Here is a 19979-nt window from a genome sequence, read left to right as displayed (position 1 = left end):
ATATTCACCTGCATTTACATACATAAATGTAAAAGAAAGCTCTACCCCACTAAGCTTTCGGCAAATGGTGTCCTCTGAGCTTTTGTGCTTTCCTCACGAGGGTTGCTGCTTGCCTTTTTCACTATTGCTATCCTCCTCTGGCCGCCACTTCTTTTGTGTGCGTGGCCCACAGCTATCAGCTATGGTGTCGGTTGTCCTTGTTGCACTTGTTCTTCGTGGAATCAACGTTGCGCGCTCAACATTGTCGTGTCGCCAATGTGTGTGTTTTGTTGTACCACAAGCAAATTTGTCTTGGCCCCGATTGTAACGTCCCAGCACACAACTGAAGCTTCAACTCCAACAATAAACCAAAAGAAATTAAAGTGTACACAATAAACATTAAAAAGCGAGACGCGAGTGTAAAATAATTTCAACAAAAATAAATTAAACAGTGCACAAAAAAAAAAAAAAACTCGAATAATGTAAAGTAAATAGTAGAAGAAATTCAGGAGCAGCAATTGGAGATTACAGCAGAAGAAGAAGAAGAAGCAGCAGCAGCAGAAGATGCCGTCGCGTGAAAACAACTCCGCCCTATTTTGAGCTGCAGTCATTGACATAGACTAAAAGTCACAGCAACAACACAACCATGTGCCGCTGCCTTCATATCCTGATCCTTGCTGTTGAAGAAGCATCAATATTATTATTAACGTATTAGGCATTAACTTTTGCACCAAATATAAGAGTTTTCAAAGAGGATGGGAGCGGGAAACGAGAGTGGCACAGCGAGCATCGCTGCCGACGTCGCTGCCGCTGCCGCTGCTTCTGCTGCTGTTGCTAAGAGCAGCGCCTTGCATTCGCTGGACAGCTATGATGTGGTCTACGATGGTCAGGAGCATGATGACACCAAAAGCGTGTCTCATCTCGATTGGCCCTTCTTAATTAAGGTGCGTAGCATTTCACTTTCTCTCCCCTTAATCTTTCTCCCTTTCTTTGTCAGCTTTCATTTGAACCTGCTCTTTTTTTTTGTGAGGTTATGTATGCAAATATGCAAGTGTTGCGCTCTCTTTCTTTTGCTTTTTATCTCTGTTTGTTTGTCCAAGTGTGAGCATGAGTGACACTGTGTGCCTCTGTGTGTGTGTGTGTTAGAGAGTGGGGGAAATGTGCATAAGTGGATGCTTTTTATGTCAACACAGTCGAGAGCTATGTTAACTGAGTCATCAATGAGTGGCCAGCCATTTAGCCAAGTGGCGCCAAGTGTGTCAGTGGCATTGAGGGCTTGAGGGCTGTTTGGCTGCTTGGCTGCCCGACTGCAATTGCAGCGCCACACAAAAGTCGTCCTTGATCGAATTACAGCACATACGCAAATGGGCGCTGTCACATCTCAGTTTCTCACTTCCCCCCCCACCCCCCCTTTACCATCCACCCTCTGCCCACTTTAACACGTAAGCATGTTTACAGTAATTGCTAAAGTCGATTGCGACCAAAGTGGGGTTAAGTTCGTTCCCTGAGATCTCTCTGCGAAAGTTCCTTAATTAAAAGTGTAGTATTCAGCAATAATTGAAATAAAGTTCTACTAGTTTAAATTAAAATTAAATTTAATAATTGTTTTACGTCTTTTTTTATTCCCAAAAATCTTTATTTTAATTTATATAAATTGACAAATTTTCATTAAATGGAAAATACATTTTATTTTAAATTTAAAATGACAAATAACTTGTATTATCTTATATCATTTAATTTAAAAATAAGAATTGAGGTCAGTTTTAAAATATGAACTTTTATTTTCAATGTTTTAATTTAAAAAAAAATAAAAATCGGGTCACTTTTAAATATAACTTAAACATAAAATCGTAGTTTCCAGGTTTTTATTTATTTTTCACCTAAATTCGATTGTTGATAAATAAATAAAGAAATTGCAGCAATGTCTCCCGCATTTTTGCAAACCCACCCATTCTATAGACTCTTGGTAAACTTTCGGTTAGCAGCGAATTTCATGAAGAGGAACAACAAACAAGGTATCAAATTGATGAGGTACAGGAAAATACTTGTTTACTTTGGCACACAATTCGCGGAATGCAGTCGATCGTTGCCAAGGCTCGCAGAGTAAACACCTGCCTGAACCACCCTTGAAATTATGCCCGAGATTCCCTCCCAAAAACAAAAAAAAAACAAGTAAGAAAGCTACAGTCGAGTGTACTCGACTGTGAGATACCCGCTACCCACTTTTAATAAAGGCAAAACATTGCGGTATCATTTTCAAAATATACCGAATATACTACAAAAATACTAAAAAATATACCAAATGGTATATGTGGTATATCGATATAGTACCGCATTCAAAATATACCATAGACGACTCAATATACCAGATTGTCAGCCAAAGCAACTCAGATCCCTAGTAAGTAGGCGTTTTTGCCCATACAAAAGTATTTCTTTAATAACTTCCACAATTTTTATCTGATCGCAAATTTTCAGGAATCATAACTACTATAGTTATAATTGTATATACCAAAACTCGCAACTCTAGCTTTAGAATTAGGCTTGTTATTCGATTTTTTTGATTTGCGGGGGCGGGAGTGGGCGTGGCAAAAATTTGAAACAAACTTGTTCTGCGTGCAAACGTAAAAAATGCTGTCGAAAAAAAAATTATAGCTCTATCTCTTATAGTCACTGAGATCCAGTGTTTCATACGGACGGACGGACAGAAACACAGACGGACATGGCTATATCGTCTCGGCTGTTGACGCTGATCAAGAATATATATACTTTATAGGGTCGGAGATGCCTCCTTCTACCTGTTACATACATTTCCTGCCGGCACAAAGTTATAATACCCTTCTACCCTATGGGTAGCGGGTATGAAAAAAGGAATAGGGCTAAAAATATAATATGTTCCCTGTGTTTCCGCACGAGAGCATATTTTACATGGCTGACTGCGTTGATTAACCATATCCTGTTTTTGTTTTGTGTTTTACAGGGAATCCTGGAGAGCAGCCAGACATGTGCACCCACCACACCGGACACACTGGCCGCCCTGCTCTGGGCAATTATCGCAGTGTTTGGCATCGTCTATGCTCTGCTTGGCTATCGCTGCTTGCGAGCCGTTGGCTTCCTCAGTGGGTTGATGGTGGGCGCCAATGGCATCTTCATATTGCAGGACTTTCAGATCACTTGGCTGGGCAAACCCGCCGACTCGGCGCTGGCCATTGTCGCCGGTCTCTTGGGTGCCGTCTTGGGCTCCACATATCCCGTGGCGTCGGTTTTAATTAGCGCCTTTGCTGGCGCCTTGCTCTCCGGTGCTGCGATGGCCGTGTGCGTTGCCACCATGCCGGACAATGAATTTGGCGTAAGTTGCAGAAATTACCGATTATCAATTCTAGATTTTATTCTCCTCTTCTCTGACGTAGTATCGCGAGATCTATGTCGCTGTGGTGGGCGGTGCTGTCATCTGTTCGGTGTTAACGCTGTGCTGTGTCAAGTATGTCACCATACTCACGTCCAGCATTGTCGGCACCGCCATGATTATTGGCGCCATTGACTTTTTCATGCACGGCCTGGAGACCATTAACTGGGTAAGTCCAAGAGCTAGATTAAGTATCTAAGGGTTAAAGAGAAATCAACTGCGAATTTATGTTTTGAATTTCATAAATATTTAGAAGAGTAATGGAAGTCTACTTTAGCCATTGGTAAAAAGGAAGTGCTTCACCTTTCATTGGATAATTGAATGTAATTACAACCCATGAAAATGTAATGCATAGTCTTCATCTAATAATATGCTATAGCTATAGTCGGTCTAACTGTGCTTACTTTAGTAAAAACAACAAAGTCTCAGAGATGTGCAAAACAAGGAAGACTGAAAGAGGACTGTATTTAGCTGCTTGTTACTTGATAGTTAAAGTTACGGTTTAAATATGCTTTAGAACATAATTCAAAAATGAAAACGTGTAAGAAAGGGATGAGCAGGTCAACTGACCTTTAGTCTATAATTGAGCTAGCAAATTAAACCATTTATTTTACCCCCTAAACATGTCCAATAAAAGCAGTGCAGTATTATATTAAATTATTATTCCGAAAAGGTGCTAAAAATGTACCTAATAATAATTGGATTAGTTATATACTATTACGTTCAAAATATACCATACAGTACCAAATATACCAGATTACTTCTTAAATAACTTCATTAAGATACAATTTTATAGCAGGAAAATGAATTGCAGTTACTTTAATATATGGGAAAATACTGCCAAATAAAGGCATAAATAATATCTTAGGTTATGTTTGAAATGGCAATATACTATTGCGTTCAAAATATACCATACAGAATACCAAATATACCAGATTATATCTTAAATAACTTTTTTAGCAGGAAAATCAGTTGTAGGTGATTTAATGCATGGGGAGCTTCTGCCAAAAAATGCAAAAGTATACCTAAGGCAAAGTTAGAAATAGCTATATACTATTACATTCAAAATATACCATATAGTACCAAATATACCAGATTATTTTTTAACTAACTTCACTAAAGATACAACTTTTTAGCAGGAAAATCAGTTGCAGTTGCTTTAATATATGGGAAACTACTGCCAAAGAAAGGCATAAATTATATGTTAGGTTATGTTTGAAATGGCAATATACTATTGCGTTCAAAATATACCATATAGTGTATTAAATATACTAGATTATTTCTTAAATGACCTTTATAGCAGGAAAATCAGTTGCAGTTGCTTTAATATATTAGGAAACAACTGCAGTCAATAAGGTTTATGCCGAGTCTAAGGCTCCAGCAGCCAGGACTCCCTTTTAATTTAGTATTTAATACTAGATTTAATACAAAAATGGAGAGATCTTATGCAGTTGCTTTGCCATGATGTGAATCTTTCTAATGAAAAGTGATTTCTTAACAGTTACATACTTTCTCATCGATTGTTTTCTCATTCCAACATTGTTTTCTCCCCACGCAGATACTTAACATGAAGCCACATCCATCGCCACCGCCTTGCTACGGCGGATTGCTGATCACCGCCTGGCCGGTGACCATTGTGATAAGCATTATGGTGCAGTGCTTCATCACCGCCTGGCGCGTGGATCATCGCAAACGCATCTATATGCGGCACCATCAACCCCATGGCGCCCATGGTCCGCATCATCACGGACTGACCCACGGACAGCCGCCGGCGCCGGGCAATCCTCATGTGCCGATGCGGCGGGCTCAATCGCGTACACGAGAAACACGCGAGGAGGCGCGTCAACGCAAGTTCCGTTATCTGTATCAGGTGCGCACAGCACGCGGTGACATTATATCGCAGGTAAGTTAATGTCTTTCTCTCATTTTAAGAGATGGGAAATTATTCTATTTTTCTTTGACAGAACTTTGTCTCGGCTCTACAGAAGCGCATACAATTGAGCGGCACCGAAACGCCATCGGAGCGTTCGATTAAGACGAGCTCAAATGAACGCAACACATTCCGCAGTGATCGGACACACTTTACGACCATTCACGATCCGGAGCTGTGCGATAAGATTGAAATTGTGCGCGACATTGGATAACAAACAAGCAATAGCTACATGTAACTATATCCGTAAGGGGGGCTAGGGAGTGATATATTGAACAGATTGGATTTTAGGGTCGGGGGCCAATTTAAAATCGATGCGAGTTTGGACAACACGGTTATACCAACTAGAAATCAACATGTAGCTAAATGGCAAACAAAAAAGTAAACCCAAAAGTGACACGACGGACAGCAGACCGACAAAATGAAGCGTAGAGGAGACACAAGCTTTAACTTGATATGGAAATTGAAAGAATACCAGATGAAGAGGACGAGTTATACTCGCGTTTGGTTTCCCGCAAAATATATAAAAAAAAGAAAACGAAACTATTCCAATAATGGGTAAATTATGAAAATACTGTAAATGTATTTGCATTCCTAGCACTTTAAGAGCATAATTATGATATTCCCCAATAATCGAAGTTAGGAAACCTTTGCACCCAAAAAAACACATAAGATAAGTGTAAAGTAAAGGGATGTTACTATAACACAAGAATATAATAATAATAAGTATATGAATACGAAAAGATAGTGAATGTAAATGTAGCCAGTGTTTGTAACAAGTTTGACTTGCGTGATTGATTGAAAATGGATTGTGTATCAAGGATTGTTTCTTCTAGTAACTAAATATTATATACTCGTATCTGGTCGAAGTTAAGTTGAATCGCGTATTCCTAAAATGCAACTGCAACTGCAACTGCAAAATGCAAAATGCACACATAATAATTATTATCAATTTACTAATGAGTTTGTGATCTGTGTTATTCAACATATTCCAAGAAAAAAAAAAAACAAAATACATATGAAACAACTTTTTCCGCTCTTCGAATACAACTTATACTATATACATATATATAGTGCATATATCTACTAATTACAACTGATGTTTCCTTCGATTTTAAAAACAAGTCTACATAGTAATCCATAGCAAATACAACAATAATATATATATATATATATATGATGTGCATACCTATTAAGTACAATAAATTTAAAATGTCCGGGAACCGAATTTTACGCCAAAATATAGCAAACGAATCTGTACAGTTGCAAAGATTAATTGATGCCTATTAGGAATTTAAATAACCGAAAAAAAAATGAACGTTATGAAATTTTGCAAAATTGCATTTAAAACAAATCCTTGTACTTGTCGTATTTATCATAAAGTTTAAGGCTAAGCTAAGGTTCTCTCTATTATTAATTGAATGAAATAAGCTCCATGCAAAACTGCAGTACAAACTCACGTTGAGGAACTGCAGATTAGACATTGACCTAGCATTATTTAAAAAAAAAAAAGAAAACGAAACCAAAGAAGAAAACTCTGTAATGAAACGTTAGTCCGTGTTAGTCCTGCAAAGGAAGAAGAATTGCTGCCGTCCTCAATCACAGCTAATTCAATCGAAAAACTACAGTCAGTCAGTCAATCAGTCATGATCGCGGTTGGGTCAATGTCTAATCGGGTTTACTTCTACTAGTCTTAAGACCTAAGTTATCGGAACCGATCTTTTTATCAAAACTGCAACAAAGATTTATTGTAGCATAGCTTCTTGGTACTTGCTACTGGCATTTAATGAACAAATGGCAGCTGTTATCTTGACAAAAGTTGCAAACTTTTGCTTATATTATATGATAATATATATATATATAGTTAATGATAATTAATGGAAATGCATATTTAACGACCTACAACAAACATATTATATACAATAAATCTATATATACAGCAGAGGCTAGATCGAGTTCGATATCGAAATCGAGCTCAAAATAAAAATAAATAATGCGAGCCACAACAAAACAAACAAATCATGTTTATTCCACAATTTGCCAAAAAAAACGGACAACTTACTTGAGTTTCAAGTTGGAGATTCTGCAAATGTGTCGTCAATCGACCAATGGCCATCGTGCTGGCCAACAGACCCCATCAGTTGGCCATGCCAGGCATCTATGCGATGGCTGTCACCAAGCTGGTGAGGGCAACCATCTAAAAAGGTTGTGATACCTCCATTTGAAATCCTCGCTCTTCTGTTGTTCCAGTGCAGCCAGGGCAAAGTGTGTTTGCAGCAGCTAAAACCCAAGGATCCCAAGAAAGTGGACAACATCGTCAACACGATGATCAACTAGGAACTACGTTAACTACACTCTTTTATTTGCTAATCAACTAACTAGCTGAAAAGTGAGCTAACTACGTTTTTTCATTTGCTGATCAACGATCAATAATTGTCAAAAGCTTGCACTAAAAACTTTTATTCTTGATTTTGTTCGTCTGCCACTTTCTACTATCTAAGTTTCAATTTAGCATGAATTCTATTGACCAAAATTAAAAACACAAGTAAGAAAGCTACATCTGTGAGGTACCCACTACCCATTTTGAATAAAAGCAAAATAGTGCGATATTAATTTTAAAATATGGCAAATATACCACAAAATACTTAAAGTATACCAACATCTATTGTTGGTATATCGATATAGTACTATATTTCAAATACACATACGTATATACAAAATACTAAAACATACCGAAGGCATACATCGATGTACATAGTACAACATTTAAAATATACCATAGAGTGCAAAATATACCATATTGTCAGCCAAAGCAACTAAGATCCTTAGTGAGGAGGCTTTTTTAGGCCATACAAAAGTATTTCTCAAATATCTTCTACAAATTTCTTCAACATTTTTAGGAATTACAAAATCTATGCACCAAGATTCGACTGTAACTTCAAAACTATCCCTGTTATTCGATTGCAGTGGCGGAAGTGGGCGTGGCAAAAATTTGAAACAATCTGATCTGCTTGAAAACATAAAAAATGCTATCGAGAAAGAATGATAGCTCTATCTCTTATAGTCTGTGAGATCTAGGTGTTCATACAGATGGACAGACAGACAGACGGACATGGTTATATCGGTTCGGTTGTTGACTAGATGCGAAGAATATATATTCTCTAAAGGGTCGGAGATGCGACCTTCTGCCTGTTACGTACACTTCCACTCTATGGGTATAAAAAACATCTTACTAAATGAGCTTTTGCTAATGTTAAATACGTATACGTAATTTGATATAGTAAAATACGTATACGTAATATCGTAGCTAATAATATTGATGACATTTTATCGCCAACGGATTAGAAATGTAACTAAACCTTTTTATGACTGGTAATCTATAAAATCGATCTTAGAGCTGGTTGAATTTTGATCACTAGAGGAAATCTTTGAGGCAGCTTAAAACACAATTTTCAGGCAGTCAACAGAAAGTCCAACTTTGTCACCAGCTATATACATATATAATCCACGCTCGATCTGTACTTTTTGTCAATTATTTATTGATTAATACACATGTTGCATACAGTTGCCTGTGTGTTGTGTTTTCGATTTTTCTGTTGTGTATCGTATTTTCTATATACCATCGAACAAATTCATCTAGCTTAGCGAACGCGCGCCTGTCTGTGTGTGTAACTGTGTGTGTGTGTGTGTGAAGAAAGAAAAAACAATACATTTTTTTTTTTTGGTTCAAATTGTAACAATTGTTGTGTATATTTGTTGTTGTTGTTGTTGTTGTTATTGTAGTTTGCGCCCCTCTAAACGTTATTCAATTTGTCCATGGTGTTTGGTATTATTTTTGTTATGCAGGTGTGTGTTGGTGTGTGTGTTGTTGTGGTGGTGTGTGTGGGCGTGGGCGTGGCGACAGGTTGCAGCGCATCCATCTTAGATGCGACCTGGGAATGTTCCGCTCTCGCGCTGATCGTCCCACTTCTCAACCCAGGCGTTGGGGCACATCGTCTTGTAGACCTTCTTGAAGTAGTTGCATGGAGCGAAATCCTCGCCACGCTTCTTCTGGCAACGATGGAAGTCCACGTACGATTGATAGCAGTAGCGTGTCACGTTCTGGTTGGGGAAACGTGGATCGAAGGGGGCGGTCTCCATCTTGTAGGCGGACATGATGTCGGCTGACGACTTATCGCTGTTTTTGTTTTTAGACATGAAAAATTGCATATATATTGACTTTAAAGAGTTCTCAAACAAAAAAAGTATAACAACAAATACACGACAAAACCAAAACAAATCATAAGCCAGGGCACAAAATTCGAGAGAGAGAGAGAGAGAGACAGACAGAGTGGAGTGAGCGAGTAAGATGGAGTACGATAAATGATATCAAAATGAACAAAATGTATAAGAGAAAAGTATTTCAATAAATTTACAAAATTCAAATTCAGAATTAAAATTAAAATTATAAATGTTTGTTCAATGTTCAATGCGTTTTGTTCAAGTTGTTTTTTTTTTTTGTGCGCGATGTGTTGCACATTAATCAGAGAGAGAGAGAGAGGGAGACATATGAAAAAAAGAGAGATAGATATAAAGAATCGATAATACGTTAGTTCCATGTTTCGATGCTGCGATCCGCACGTCACACATACAGTACAAATGTGAATTGTAGTATTATCAATATATAATATATCTGTATATATAAAGTATCATAGTCTAAAGTAGCTGTGTATATAATCTAGAGATTTGTTGCTTAATATATATCGGTATATATATATGTATACTGGCTTAAAAATCTGTACAAGCTGCGGCTTAAATGCTAAACCTAAATCGTAATACATAATTCATAATGTGGCAGCAACAATCGATAGTTGCTGCTGATCTGTTGTTTAGCTTTGTTTTTTTTTTTTTTTCGTTTCTTTTCTTTTATATTTTGTATTGTTTCGTATAACGAGCTTACATCATCAAAAATAGTGTGGCTGAGAATGAGTGTGACCATGTAATCCAAAATTAATTGCTTTTGGAGCCACCAACTGTTGTGTTTTTCATTGTTTTCTTTACTTTGCTTGCGTGTGAATGGCGTGTGTATGTGTGTGTTTGTGGAGTGTGTTTTGTGATTGTTTTGCATTTTGCGTTCAAGTTCACATCCAAAAAAAAAGAAGAGGCTTCACTTGACCAACGGCCGCTTGCCGTTGTCCGTGTCGCAGGCATTGCTCTTGTATTTATTGACCTCGGCCAAGTAGAGTGACCAAAAGTCCTTCGGATCGACGTCGCGTTCGTTCGGAGTCTTCAGCTTGGCCACCACGCCGGTCTTAAGTATTTTGCCGCCACGTCGTCGTCCCACCATCGGTGGCGGTGGCGCCGATTTGCCAGCCGCAGCCGCTGCAATATACGGCGCTGCTGCGCTGCTGGCGGCGCCCACAGCTATCGCAGGCAGTATGCCAAACGGCGATGCCACGTCAGGATGTTGTGGATGCTGTTGCTGTTGCTGTTGGTGGTGGTGGTGTTGTGGTTGATCCGACATCATGATGGCAGCGCTCGCTGCTGCAGCGGCTGCGGCGGCAGCAGCTGTTGCCGCATCGAGTTGCCGCTGATGTTGTTGTTGTTGATGCTGTTGATGCTGATGGTGGTGCTGGGGACGCTGCTGCTCCTCCTGCATCTTCTTAAAGAGCTCCATAAACGAGCCATCGTTGGCAAACACTGGATGGGATGGCTCCGCTTTTGGCGGCGGATATACTTTTCCCTCGCGAGCGAGTGTCTCGCGCAGTTTCTCCTCGATCTCGCGATGTATGCGCTCCTTGTCGAAGGGTTCATCGGTATCCAGATTGTAATAGGCGCCCACAGCGGACATGGCATTGTCCTTCTTGCCGGGCACCGATGTGGGCAGCATGCGTGGATCAGTCATTTGTTTGTGTTTGTTGTGCCCAATTCCTTGTTGCGGTTGCAGCAGTTGTTGCTGCTGCTGCTGTTGTTGCTGGTGCAGCTGGCGACGTGCAGCAGACGAAGAGGCAGAGGCGGAGGCAGAGAAAGTGGTGCCTGGCGGCGTGGCAGAACGACTGCGACTGCGCGTGTCGTGCTGATAATGGTTGCTGCTGCGTCTTCCATAGTCCCTGCTGTCCCTGTCTCGCTCTCTGTCCCGCTCCCTCTCCCTCTCCCAGGAGCGATCGCGTGAATCGCGATGATGATGACGTCGGTGGCGATCACGATCACGATCACGATCGTGCTCACGACTGTGGCGACGACGCTGTTGTTGGCGCTGCTCTACGGAGCGACTGCGACTGCGGCTGCGACTGTGACGACGACGCTCAACGGAGCGCCTCTTGCTGCTGTGACGTCCACGGCTGCTGCTGCGGCGACGCTGATCGGACGTCTGCTGTTGATAGTACGGTAATCGTGCCGCAGACATGTCGTCGTCGTCGTTGTCGCTCTTTCACTCTTCTTTCACTTCTTCTCGCAGTCTCCCAGGTCGATCTGCAATTCGAAACTGTGCCGCGTTAAATCAATCAGTGTTTGCTCTTCTCGTCACGATTTCTGTATATATACCTATTATATACACAATATACAAATGCTTTACTTTCGCTCGATTTACTTTTGACGACGCCTTCTCTGCTTTAATATTCTTTTCATTTGTTTTGTTCACACAATTTGCTTTTGTTTTGTTTGATATTTTTCAAATAGAATCTTCGCCACGCCTGCCATACCGTTTGCCTTGTGCTGCCAGACTGTCACGATCACAGAGTTGCAGCTCTTATAATGAAAAAGTTATAGCTAGCAGCTCGTTGTAAAATTGTTGTATTTGGTTTTGACATTATAACAGCTGGCCAATTGGCTCATTTATGCCCTTTTTTTTCACTTTTATTAAAGTCACAAAAATTGCAGCATGCTGTGTGAGCGTTGCCACACCGCTTTACTAGCGAAGCTTTGCTTTAGTTTAGAACACACACACACGCACGCATTGACAAAGGGTGCAAGCGGACGGACCAATGTGAAAGAAGAGCACAACTCGCGTGCACGATAACTCTCAAATTGCACTTGATCTTGTCTATCGATCGGCATGTAGTCGTAAGTAGGGACGTGAAGAGCAGAGCAGCGGCGCACAGGGCACAACAGTTGTCGGCTGAGGCTGACGGAAAATAAAGAATTATGAAGGAATATTGAAGAGCTTCAAATTCATAATCAAAAACTTATGCAATTTGCAAATTGTGGCGATTTTCTTTGCAGTTTGCACTTTTGCGGGTTTGCTTTTTTGTGATTGTATTTTTAATAAGGAATATTAAAATTTACTTGTTTCTTTTATCCCACGTTTGCTGTCGTTGTTGTTGTTCTGCCACCGCTGACCGTTGATTGAAGCTGCAGTTTGATGTTGTTGTTGTCCAGAAGGTGGCGCTGCCACCCTTTTATGTTAGCGAGTATCCCGCAGAAGGTGGTAGTGGTGCTGCCACCCTTTTTAATTATAGTCACGCAGCTGCTGCTGTTGTTCTCTTGTTGCTGTTGTTCGCGTGATGTTGTTGTTGTTGCTGCTGTAGTTGATGGTGCGGTGCGGGGCAGGGCGCGTGCGTTTTAATTGTGTTTATGTGCGCTTTGCATTGGCTTTGCGGCTTTGCATTTGATGCATTTGTATTTTTGTATAACTGAAATCGGTTGGGAGCGGATTTGTACACACGTCCTGCATGGAAAAATGAACTTGAACGCATGAATACAAAACGTTACTTGGACCCAAATACGCTGTGCAAGGAGTTTTTTTTTGTTATTATTACGTTTTTCTTTCGATTTTTTCTACTCTTTTTTTGTCGTTATGGAATAATACTTAACGAAGGGAAGTGGACAGCGGCGACAAGCCCAAAAATTAAATATTGTATTTGCAATATAACAAATTTGCGTTGCGCACACTGTTAAAGTTCTTATGTAACTAACGCTAAAAAAAAACTTATTCGATTTTTGCTTGCTTACTTTAATAACTTACTTAAATGCCGAAATAGAGAACTTTACCACAACTATTTTGCCGTCAAATTTAATTAGAAGTTATGTAATTTTCTTTTGCCTGCTGGTGCCTAAAGCCTTTTTTTATAACCAGCGGCGTTGGAAATGTATCTGTATGTGTGTGTGTAAGTGATTGTGTGAGTGCGAACTTATGACAAAATACTTTTCATTTGTGTGTATGTGTGCGGATGTATGTGTTAAAAATGTGTTGCATAAATGCAATATTTATTTTGGAGCCACTGGCTTACAACTTGAATTAGTTGCGCTTTGTTGATGAGGTTTTTCTTTAATTTTTTGCGGCTGCTGCTGCTAAACACATACCTTTGTTGTTCCGAAAGTACGAGGAAAAATTTTCAACTGATGCCCGATTGATTCTTGGCTATTACGAACACACGAAACTAGTCGGTCGACGATAATCTGTGTATTGGAACGAGTGAATCGAATAATAAATATTCGATATTATGTCAAATGTTACAGTGTGACAGAGTCGTTCAAAATTCAAAATATACTAGTTTTCGAGCAAGTACAGACACACTAATATAGCAGAGTTTCCAACAAATGCAGTTATTGGAAAAAACAGTATTAAGCTTTTAAAAAAATTGAGTTTCTTTTAAATGAGTAATTTTTGCAATAATAAATTAATTTTAAATTATATTTGATAACAAAACACGATATTTGAAAAAGCACTTAATAATCTAAAAATCGATAGCGCTATAAGTACTCGATAGCAGGGAAACCAAGTACTGTCTGCCAATACAACATACTCACTCGGCAGACTGGCAGAAAAGTGAGTGAAGCGATGGGAGATTAAATATTTCTCCGTGTTTTTGTTTTTGATGATGGACAACAGCAATCCAACAATTGAGCGCGGTGCAAAGCCTAGAAACAACAATAGAAGAAACTACAATCCCCAACGTGCCAATCCCAATCATCGTGTGGTTCGTAAACAACCTCCGCGTGTAGCTGCCACAGACAACAGGCATAATATTTACATTACCAGCAAGACGGACTTTAGAGTAAGCACAATTTAAATATATATATATATATATATGCAATTGGTAAATTGGATTTTCTTGGCAGGCACAACAGAAGCGATGCGAGGATCTGCTTAATTCCGGAGCTAAGGAAATCTATCTGCATTGCATGGGATATTCGATTACACGTGGTCTCAATTTGGCATTGCGTTTAATTCAGAACTCGGAGGGCGCTCTAAGTTACGTGATAAATACGTCCACAATTAAGCTGCTGGATGAGCTGCATCCGCTGTGTGATGAGGATGATTTAACGTTTCGTCAGCGCAACAACTCGGCGTTGCACATTAAGATATACAACAGCAGTTTGTTTGATATTGTGGTGCCCCAATTGCCAGTGCCAGCAAATTTGCCAGCTCACGATCAACATCAGCCAAAGACAAAGCAGCAAACACACCGCAAGCAACAGCAGCAGCAACAAAAGCAAAGACAACAGAAGTAAAATCATGTTTAAGCTATCTGAGCTGGTTCGTTGGCTTGGCCTCACCGAATTCGAGATTTTGGTGAATCTTTGCGGTCTCTTGGTATTCACAATAACGCTGGCCTTTAAAATTGCCGGCACATTCAACAATCTATTCCCGGAGATGATGAACGATTGGTTTAGCATCTTTAGTCCATTGTTTTTCATCGATATTTGCAATGCCTATTTCTGTGTTATTGTCGGCATACGAATGTATTTGGATTCGGATAACAAACGCAAGGCGTTGCATCGCTTTATGTGGAGCACATATTTCCTTGTTCTGATTGCCATCTTCAAGTATCTGTTGTGTCTCAAATTGTCGGGCAAAACGGGTCTTGAGTATAGCGAGGTCTTCACACCCATCTTTGTGCTGTTACAATTGGTTGCAGTACGCGCTTGCCAGCTGCCCAACTCTATTTAAACGATGTTTTATTAACTATATTGTCTATAAAAACTAAAAGTAAACTAAACAATATTGAATAACAATAACACCATGCATCAATCCGTACGTTAAGTTATTGTAAGCTAAGCTAATCTGATGAATGTGCAGAAATACAAACATATTTTTTTTGTACACAAAACATTGCGAGTTCAATTAATATTAATAGAGAATTTCAACAAGTTGACAACAACATTCAAATATCAGCTGCTTTCGATGTCGATAACATAATTATCGGTGGTCCTACCTACGCCAAACTAATCAATATATATTGAATAATAATGTCAGGCAACATGATATTACTCTAAATGCAACATTTTTGAATCCCAGCTTAATTGATATAGACACTTTAGCAAAAAATAAATACTTTTTTGCATCGATATTATATCTTTCGATTGCAAACACACCTACGCGGTTCTAGCTGTATCGATAGCAGCAACAGTATCGAGTATTTTGCAGCCCCATCACTTTGTTGGTTTTTTGTTTTATTCGCTTTTTTTGTGTTGCACCATTGTTTATTTCAAGCGAAATGTCGACATTAAATCGCCCCAAATCACCACACACGCCCACCACTATTAAAAAGGGCGAAAAGGAGGATAGCTTCTGGGATAAATTCAGCACACTCGGTCGCAAACGCGGCACTCGAGAAGGTGAGCCTCCCTCTCCCTGCCTACCTTCCTTTCAAAAGGAGAACGCAGTGAAATCTTGAAAATCTGGCCAAATATGGCTGGACAATGTGCAAGTCTTGCAGTTATTGAACCAGTATAGTGTCCAAATGATCAGTTCACTGTAGAATATATTAAATAAGGGCTTGTGCAGCATTTCATTGAGCAGATGTTGTTAAAAAAAGACATTGCGTCATTTACATTTGTGACGCATACAAACAAATTCAAAACTGATCTGTTTGCATGTAGGTGTAAGTGTATGTGTGATGTGTGTGAACACATTTGCATGTATGCGTATGTTTGTTGGGGTTGGGGTGGCCGTCTGTCACATTTGTGACGTCATCATCTATTGTTTACGTTTCCCACTCGTAATGCTTTCTCGCTCACACTCACGCACTCACTCTTCGAATTGCAGTCAAGAAAGTCCAGGAGGAAGGTAAATACGCCATCGACTCGCCCGGTTCTCCCAATCAGTATGATATCCCACCCGAAGATTATGCGCTGCGTAAGTAACCAATCAAAATAAGTGCAATTATTCAATTACATTGTCTCCCTCGCACTTTAGGCGAGCATGAACAACGCGCTGTTATCGACCCACAATCGATAATTGATCCCGAGGTGCTAAAACTGCAAAAGATTCTTATTGATTGGATCAACGATGAGCTGGCAGAGCAGCGCATTATCGTCCAACAGCTGGACGAAGACATGTACGATGGCCAAGTGCTGCACAAACTGTGGGAGAAATTGACAGGCAAGAAGCTGGACGTACCCGAGGTGACTCAATCGGAGCAGGGACAGCACGAGAAGCTCAACATTGTCCTGAAGGCCGTCAATCATGTGAGTACCAAGAATATCTTGAGAGCTAGAGACACGATGAGATTACTAAAGAAATTATGCAGCTTAGACTTATTTAAATGCTTATCAGCCTGTTTAATTGATATTATTTGCTTGTTCAACAGACACTCGGTTTTCATCAGAAGATACCCAAATGGTCGGTGGCCAGCGTCCACTCCAAGAACATTGTGGCTATCCTGCATTTACTGGTCGCTCTAGTGCGACACTTCCGAGCGCCCGTCCGTCTACCTGAGAATGTTTTTGTCACTGTTGTAATCGCCGAGAAGAATGCCGGTGTCCTTAATGCACAGTGAGTTGTGGAAACATGGCATGAATGTTATTTCGATTGTGTAATTAACGAGTTGATTCTTAGAAAATTCCTGGAGCAAATCACATCGGAATACGATGATCTGGGCATGCGTTGTGAGAAGGATGCGTTTGATACGCTGATTGATTGCGCACCCGACAAATTGGCCGTTGTTAAGAAGTCACTCATCACGTTCGTCAATAAGCATTTGGCTAAGCTGAACTTCGAGATCAATGATTTGAATAAGGACTTTCGGGATGGCGTCTATCTGTGCCTGTTGATGGGACTGCTTGGCGGTTTCTTTGTGCCGTTGCATGAGTTCCATTTAACGCCGCAGGACGTCGATCAGATGGTGAACAATGTGGCGTTCGCCTTTGATTTGATGCAGGATGTGGGACTGCCAAAGCCAAAGGCACGGCCCGAGGACATTGTCAACATGGATCTGAAGTCAACGTTGCGTGTTCTTTACAGTCTGTTCACCATGTTCAGGGATTATGCCTGAGCAGATGACCAATTTAACCATATATACATTTTTTTTTTAAATTTGTTATAAAAATAATAATTTATGGAAAAACAGTTCAACGAATGTCCTGCTAACTCTCTCTATATGTCTTTTTCGACATATTTTATGTGTGTGCCTAATACCGTTGTTGCCTTGAAAACAAACAAACAAAAAAGCTAAAGCTAACCCAAAGCCCAATTGTTAACTTGGTACGATTGCCGTAGTTGTTACTAAATGAATTTATATATACATTTGTATTAATAAAAACAACAAAATGCCAGATCAAATGCCCTTTTTTCCTCTTTTCTCTTTTGTCGTAACCAAATTGACATATGTTGAGAAATGGGAAAAAAAAAGTATTTAAATAAATAAATTATATTGTGTAATTTCGAATTATCCGTTTTGTTACAACAAAAACAAAAAAAGACTAATCTCTCTCACTTAGAGTAACGCAAAAGCAAAAGCAGCGGCAGTGTTTTTAATTCCATATTCATCATCATTTTCAAGATTTTTTTTGGCGGGCTTCATTCAAATAAACTAAAAGGGAAACAGGTTGCCAGACTGTTGCAGCACTGTGAACGGACACGGTTTGCCGCTATGTACATTAACAGCGTGTCGCATTTGCGTTGACAAGTCTCTGATTGGCATTGTAACAGCGCTGTTAGCTAAGGTAACCAGATAAGCGGAATAAACAGCTGACTGCCCATGTGGAAAGAATTCATTCGACGTCACAGCTATCACAGTAAGGTAGCTCCAAATCGTGAGGGCGCCCGATTGATAATACGCCGCTTGCAAAAGACTGTGTTACGCATCTTGCGAGATCCCGATTCCAACATGTCTAGATGGTCATTTCAACAACAACAACAACCACAGCAGCAGCCACCGCCGGCGCCAGAACCGCAAGCGGATGGTGCACAATACAATAACAACCAGACGCAGCATAACAACAATAATAATAGTAATCGAGGCGCAAAACAAGATAGCAATTGTCGCACCTGCAATGATTTCAAGTCATGGTCGAAGCAGCAACGTCTCATCTCCAACACGCAAGCAGCTAAGGTAAGTCTTGCATTAAATGTCATTTTGTTTAGTGAATGTCAATTGTGATTAAGTGATTTTGAAATGCAGGAGAAACATATGGCAAATGAGAAACTCAATGTGAGTAATGCTGGGGGATTGGCGGCACCACGAGAGGATTGTCCACTGGACAAGGTGCGACTGGGCATCTCGACGTGGGGATTGCTCCACACAATGGCCGCCTTCTATTCGGATAATCCCACGGATACAGAGAAGCGTGATATGCGCACCTTTTTCGAGGTGCTCTCACGTCTTTATCCTTGTGAATACTGCGCCAAGGACTTTCGCACCGAGTAAGCCAGTCTTTTATGATTAATTGAATAGTTCATTTATATGTATGTATGTTATTTTACAGCATCGAGGTGAATCCCGTGAATGTCAATTCGCAAAAGGATCTGGCATTGTGGTTATGCAAGTTCCATAATCGTGTGAATGACAAACTTGGCAAGCCGCTCTTCGATTGCTCCAAAGTCAATGAGAGATGGCGAGATGGCTGGCTGGATGGTTCATGTGATTAGCTCGAATCACCTCTCTCTCTCTCACACACACGCACACACACACACACACACACACAGCTCATGATGCAACTCCTCGAGCAGCAGCAGCAGCAGCCGCATTCACGTTGTGGCAAACGTTTTAAACCATTTGTGAATTGTCCAACAAAAGTTGCGGAAAGGCAGCCCACTTTAATTATATGGAAATAGCTGCCAAATTCAAGTCCAAGAACCCACCCCCTACCCGCCTGCCTGCCTCTTAAACACACATAAAACATAATTGCAAGTTTTGGATGTTTAACACTAACTCACCTACACCATCCACAAACAAAACATAATGTTCCAAAAATTTGTTGTCTGAGAGCTGTATTGTGGACAAAATTTCGTATTTCCGTATATGTATTATAATACTAAAAAAAAAAGAAAAAATATATTTTTTTCTGCGGTAAATCACATTACATTAATGAAATTCTCTGGGGAATTTCACAATTGCCCTCTAAGTTCTAGAACTTTTTCATGACTCAAGCGTACCTTGGTGACCGATTAAAAAAGAATCTAACGTAAAAACGATAATGGGGTCATTGCTGCACACGCAACTCTTCTAGATTTGTGGAAGGTTCACGAATAATGACTTAACAAATAAGTAAACCGTATTTATGCGCCCTACTGCTATAAGATAATGGGGATAAGGTTGCCCGCCAAGTTTTGAAAATAAAGACAGTAGGGCTGCCAGAAAACTCGCTTAACAGTGCCAATTTGAGTAAAGTTAAATTGCCAATAAAGAATTATAGGTACAAATATTTCAGTTGACGATTTTGTATTTAATTAATGATATTTAAGGACAGTGTGCCGATATAAGAACGCATTAATATATATATATTTTTTATGTGCGTTAACTT

The 19979-nt window shown here is 39.9% G+C and overlaps 7 protein-coding genes across 8 annotated transcripts; 5 read left to right on the top strand and 2 right to left on the bottom strand.

Moving 5' to 3' along the window:
- The first annotated feature begins 276 nt into the window (after positions 1-276).
- LOC133847311 (transmembrane protein 198) lies at positions 277-6754 on the top strand. Its single transcript, XM_062282274.1, has 5 exons — positions 277-923; positions 2957-3325; positions 3387-3551; positions 4941-5285; positions 5347-6754. Exons 1-5 carry the CDS (start codon positions 735-737, stop codon positions 5524-5526), a joined length of 1248 nt encoding a protein of 415 aa, XP_062138258.1. The 5' UTR covers positions 277-734; the 3' UTR covers positions 5527-6754.
- Positions 6755-8831: 2077 nt separating this feature from the next.
- Positions 8832-13751, bottom strand: LOC133849402 (uncharacterized). Its single transcript, XM_062285458.1, has 2 exons — positions 13593-13751; positions 8832-9489 (listed from the first exon to the last, which is right to left on the bottom strand). The coding sequence occupies exon 2, from the start codon at positions 9465-9467 to the stop codon at positions 9234-9236; it is 234 nt and encodes a 77-aa protein (XP_062141442.1). The 5' UTR covers positions 9468-9489; positions 13593-13751; the 3' UTR covers positions 8832-9233.
- On the bottom strand, positions 9958-13565 carry LOC133849396 (pre-mRNA-splicing factor 38B). 2 transcript variants are annotated; one of them, XM_062285450.1, is made up of 3 exons: positions 13255-13565; positions 12576-12957; positions 9958-11775 (listed from the first exon to the last, which is right to left on the bottom strand). In XM_062285450.1, the coding sequence occupies exon 3, from the start codon at positions 11695-11697 to the stop codon at positions 10459-10461; it is 1239 nt and encodes a 412-aa protein (XP_062141434.1). In that variant the 5' UTR covers positions 11698-11775; positions 12576-12957; positions 13255-13565; the 3' UTR covers positions 9958-10458. The 2 variants fall into 2 exon arrangements, with proteins under 2 accessions (XP_062141434.1, XP_062141435.1); XM_062285451.1 differs by lacking the exons at positions 12576-12957; positions 13255-13565 and adding an exon at positions 11835-12540.
- Positions 13752-14017: 266 nt separating the features above from the next.
- LOC133849400 (ribonuclease P protein subunit p20) lies at positions 14018-14744 on the top strand. The gene is made up of 2 exons (XM_062285455.1): positions 14018-14287; positions 14352-14744. Exons 1-2 carry the CDS (start codon positions 14108-14110, stop codon positions 14742-14744), a joined length of 573 nt encoding a protein of 190 aa, XP_062141439.1. The 5' UTR covers positions 14018-14107.
- A 4-nt stretch (positions 14745-14748) lies between these two features.
- On the top strand, positions 14749-15238 carry LOC133849401 (transmembrane protein 203). Its single transcript, XM_062285456.1, has one exon. It carries the CDS (start codon positions 14749-14751, stop codon positions 15181-15183), a length of 435 nt encoding a protein of 144 aa, XP_062141440.1. The 3' UTR covers positions 15184-15238.
- Positions 15239-15646: 408 nt separating this feature from the next.
- On the top strand, positions 15647-17796 carry LOC133849397 (beta-parvin). The gene is made up of 5 exons (XM_062285452.1): positions 15647-15851; positions 16282-16371; positions 16432-16703; positions 16826-17010; positions 17074-17796. Exons 1-5 carry the CDS (start codon positions 15731-15733, stop codon positions 17507-17509), a joined length of 1104 nt encoding a protein of 367 aa, XP_062141436.1. The 5' UTR covers positions 15647-15730; the 3' UTR covers positions 17510-17796.
- Positions 17797-17877: 81 nt separating this feature from the next.
- LOC133849398 (FAD-linked sulfhydryl oxidase ALR) lies at positions 17878-19541 on the top strand. The gene is made up of 3 exons (XM_062285453.1): positions 17878-18568; positions 18638-18879; positions 18942-19541. Exons 1-3 carry the CDS (start codon positions 18215-18217, stop codon positions 19102-19104), a joined length of 759 nt encoding a protein of 252 aa, XP_062141437.1. The 5' UTR covers positions 17878-18214; the 3' UTR covers positions 19105-19541.
- Positions 19542-19979: the final 438 nt, after the last annotated feature.

Source organism: Drosophila sulfurigaster, chromosome X (genome assembly GCF_023558435.1).
Source record: "Drosophila sulfurigaster albostrigata strain 15112-1811.04 chromosome X, ASM2355843v2, whole genome shotgun sequence".
Taxonomy (NCBI): Eukaryota; Metazoa; Arthropoda; class Insecta; order Diptera; family Drosophilidae; genus Drosophila; species Drosophila sulfurigaster.
The sequence above is the reverse complement of the archived record's forward strand: the minus strand, read 5'-3'. Positions and strand labels throughout refer to the sequence as shown.

Coding starts and splice junctions, on each gene's coding strand:
- LOC133847311 (XM_062282274.1), top strand. CDS start 735: ATGGGAGCGGGAAACGAGAGTGGCACAGCGAGCATCGCTGCCGACGTC. Junction 924..2,956: donor ATTGGCCCTTCTTAATTAAG/GTGCGTAGCATT, acceptor TGTGTTTTACAG/GGAATCCTGGAGAGCAGCCA. Junction 3,326..3,386: donor TGCCGGACAATGAATTTGGC/GTAAGTTGCAGA, acceptor TCTCTGACGTAG/TATCGCGAGATCTATGTCGC.
- LOC133849402 (XM_062285458.1), bottom strand. CDS start 9,467: ATGTCCGCCTACAAGATGGAGACCGCCCCCTTCGATCCACGTTTCCCC.
- LOC133849396 (XM_062285450.1), bottom strand. CDS start 11,697: ATGTCTGCGGCACGATTACCGTACTATCAACAGCAGACGTCCGATCAG.
- LOC133849400 (XM_062285455.1), top strand. CDS start 14,108: ATGATGGACAACAGCAATCCAACAATTGAGCGCGGTGCAAAGCCTAGA. Junction 14,288..14,351: donor CCAGCAAGACGGACTTTAGA/GTAAGCACAATT, acceptor TTTTCTTGGCAG/GCACAACAGAAGCGATGCGA.
- LOC133849401 (XM_062285456.1), top strand. CDS start 14,749: ATGTTTAAGCTATCTGAGCTGGTTCGTTGGCTTGGCCTCACCGAATTC.
- LOC133849397 (XM_062285452.1), top strand. CDS start 15,731: ATGTCGACATTAAATCGCCCCAAATCACCACACACGCCCACCACTATT. Junction 16,372..16,431: donor ACCCGAAGATTATGCGCTGC/GTAAGTAACCAA, acceptor CTCGCACTTTAG/GCGAGCATGAACAACGCGCT. Junction 16,704..16,825: donor TCCTGAAGGCCGTCAATCAT/GTGAGTACCAAG, acceptor CTTGTTCAACAG/ACACTCGGTTTTCATCAGAA.
- LOC133849398 (XM_062285453.1), top strand. CDS start 18,215: ATGTGGAAAGAATTCATTCGACGTCACAGCTATCACAGTAAGGTAGCT. Junction 18,569..18,637: donor CCAACACGCAAGCAGCTAAG/GTAAGTCTTGCA, acceptor TTTGAAATGCAG/GAGAAACATATGGCAAATGA. Junction 18,880..18,941: donor GCCAAGGACTTTCGCACCGA/GTAAGCCAGTCT, acceptor GTTATTTTACAG/CATCGAGGTGAATCCCGTGA.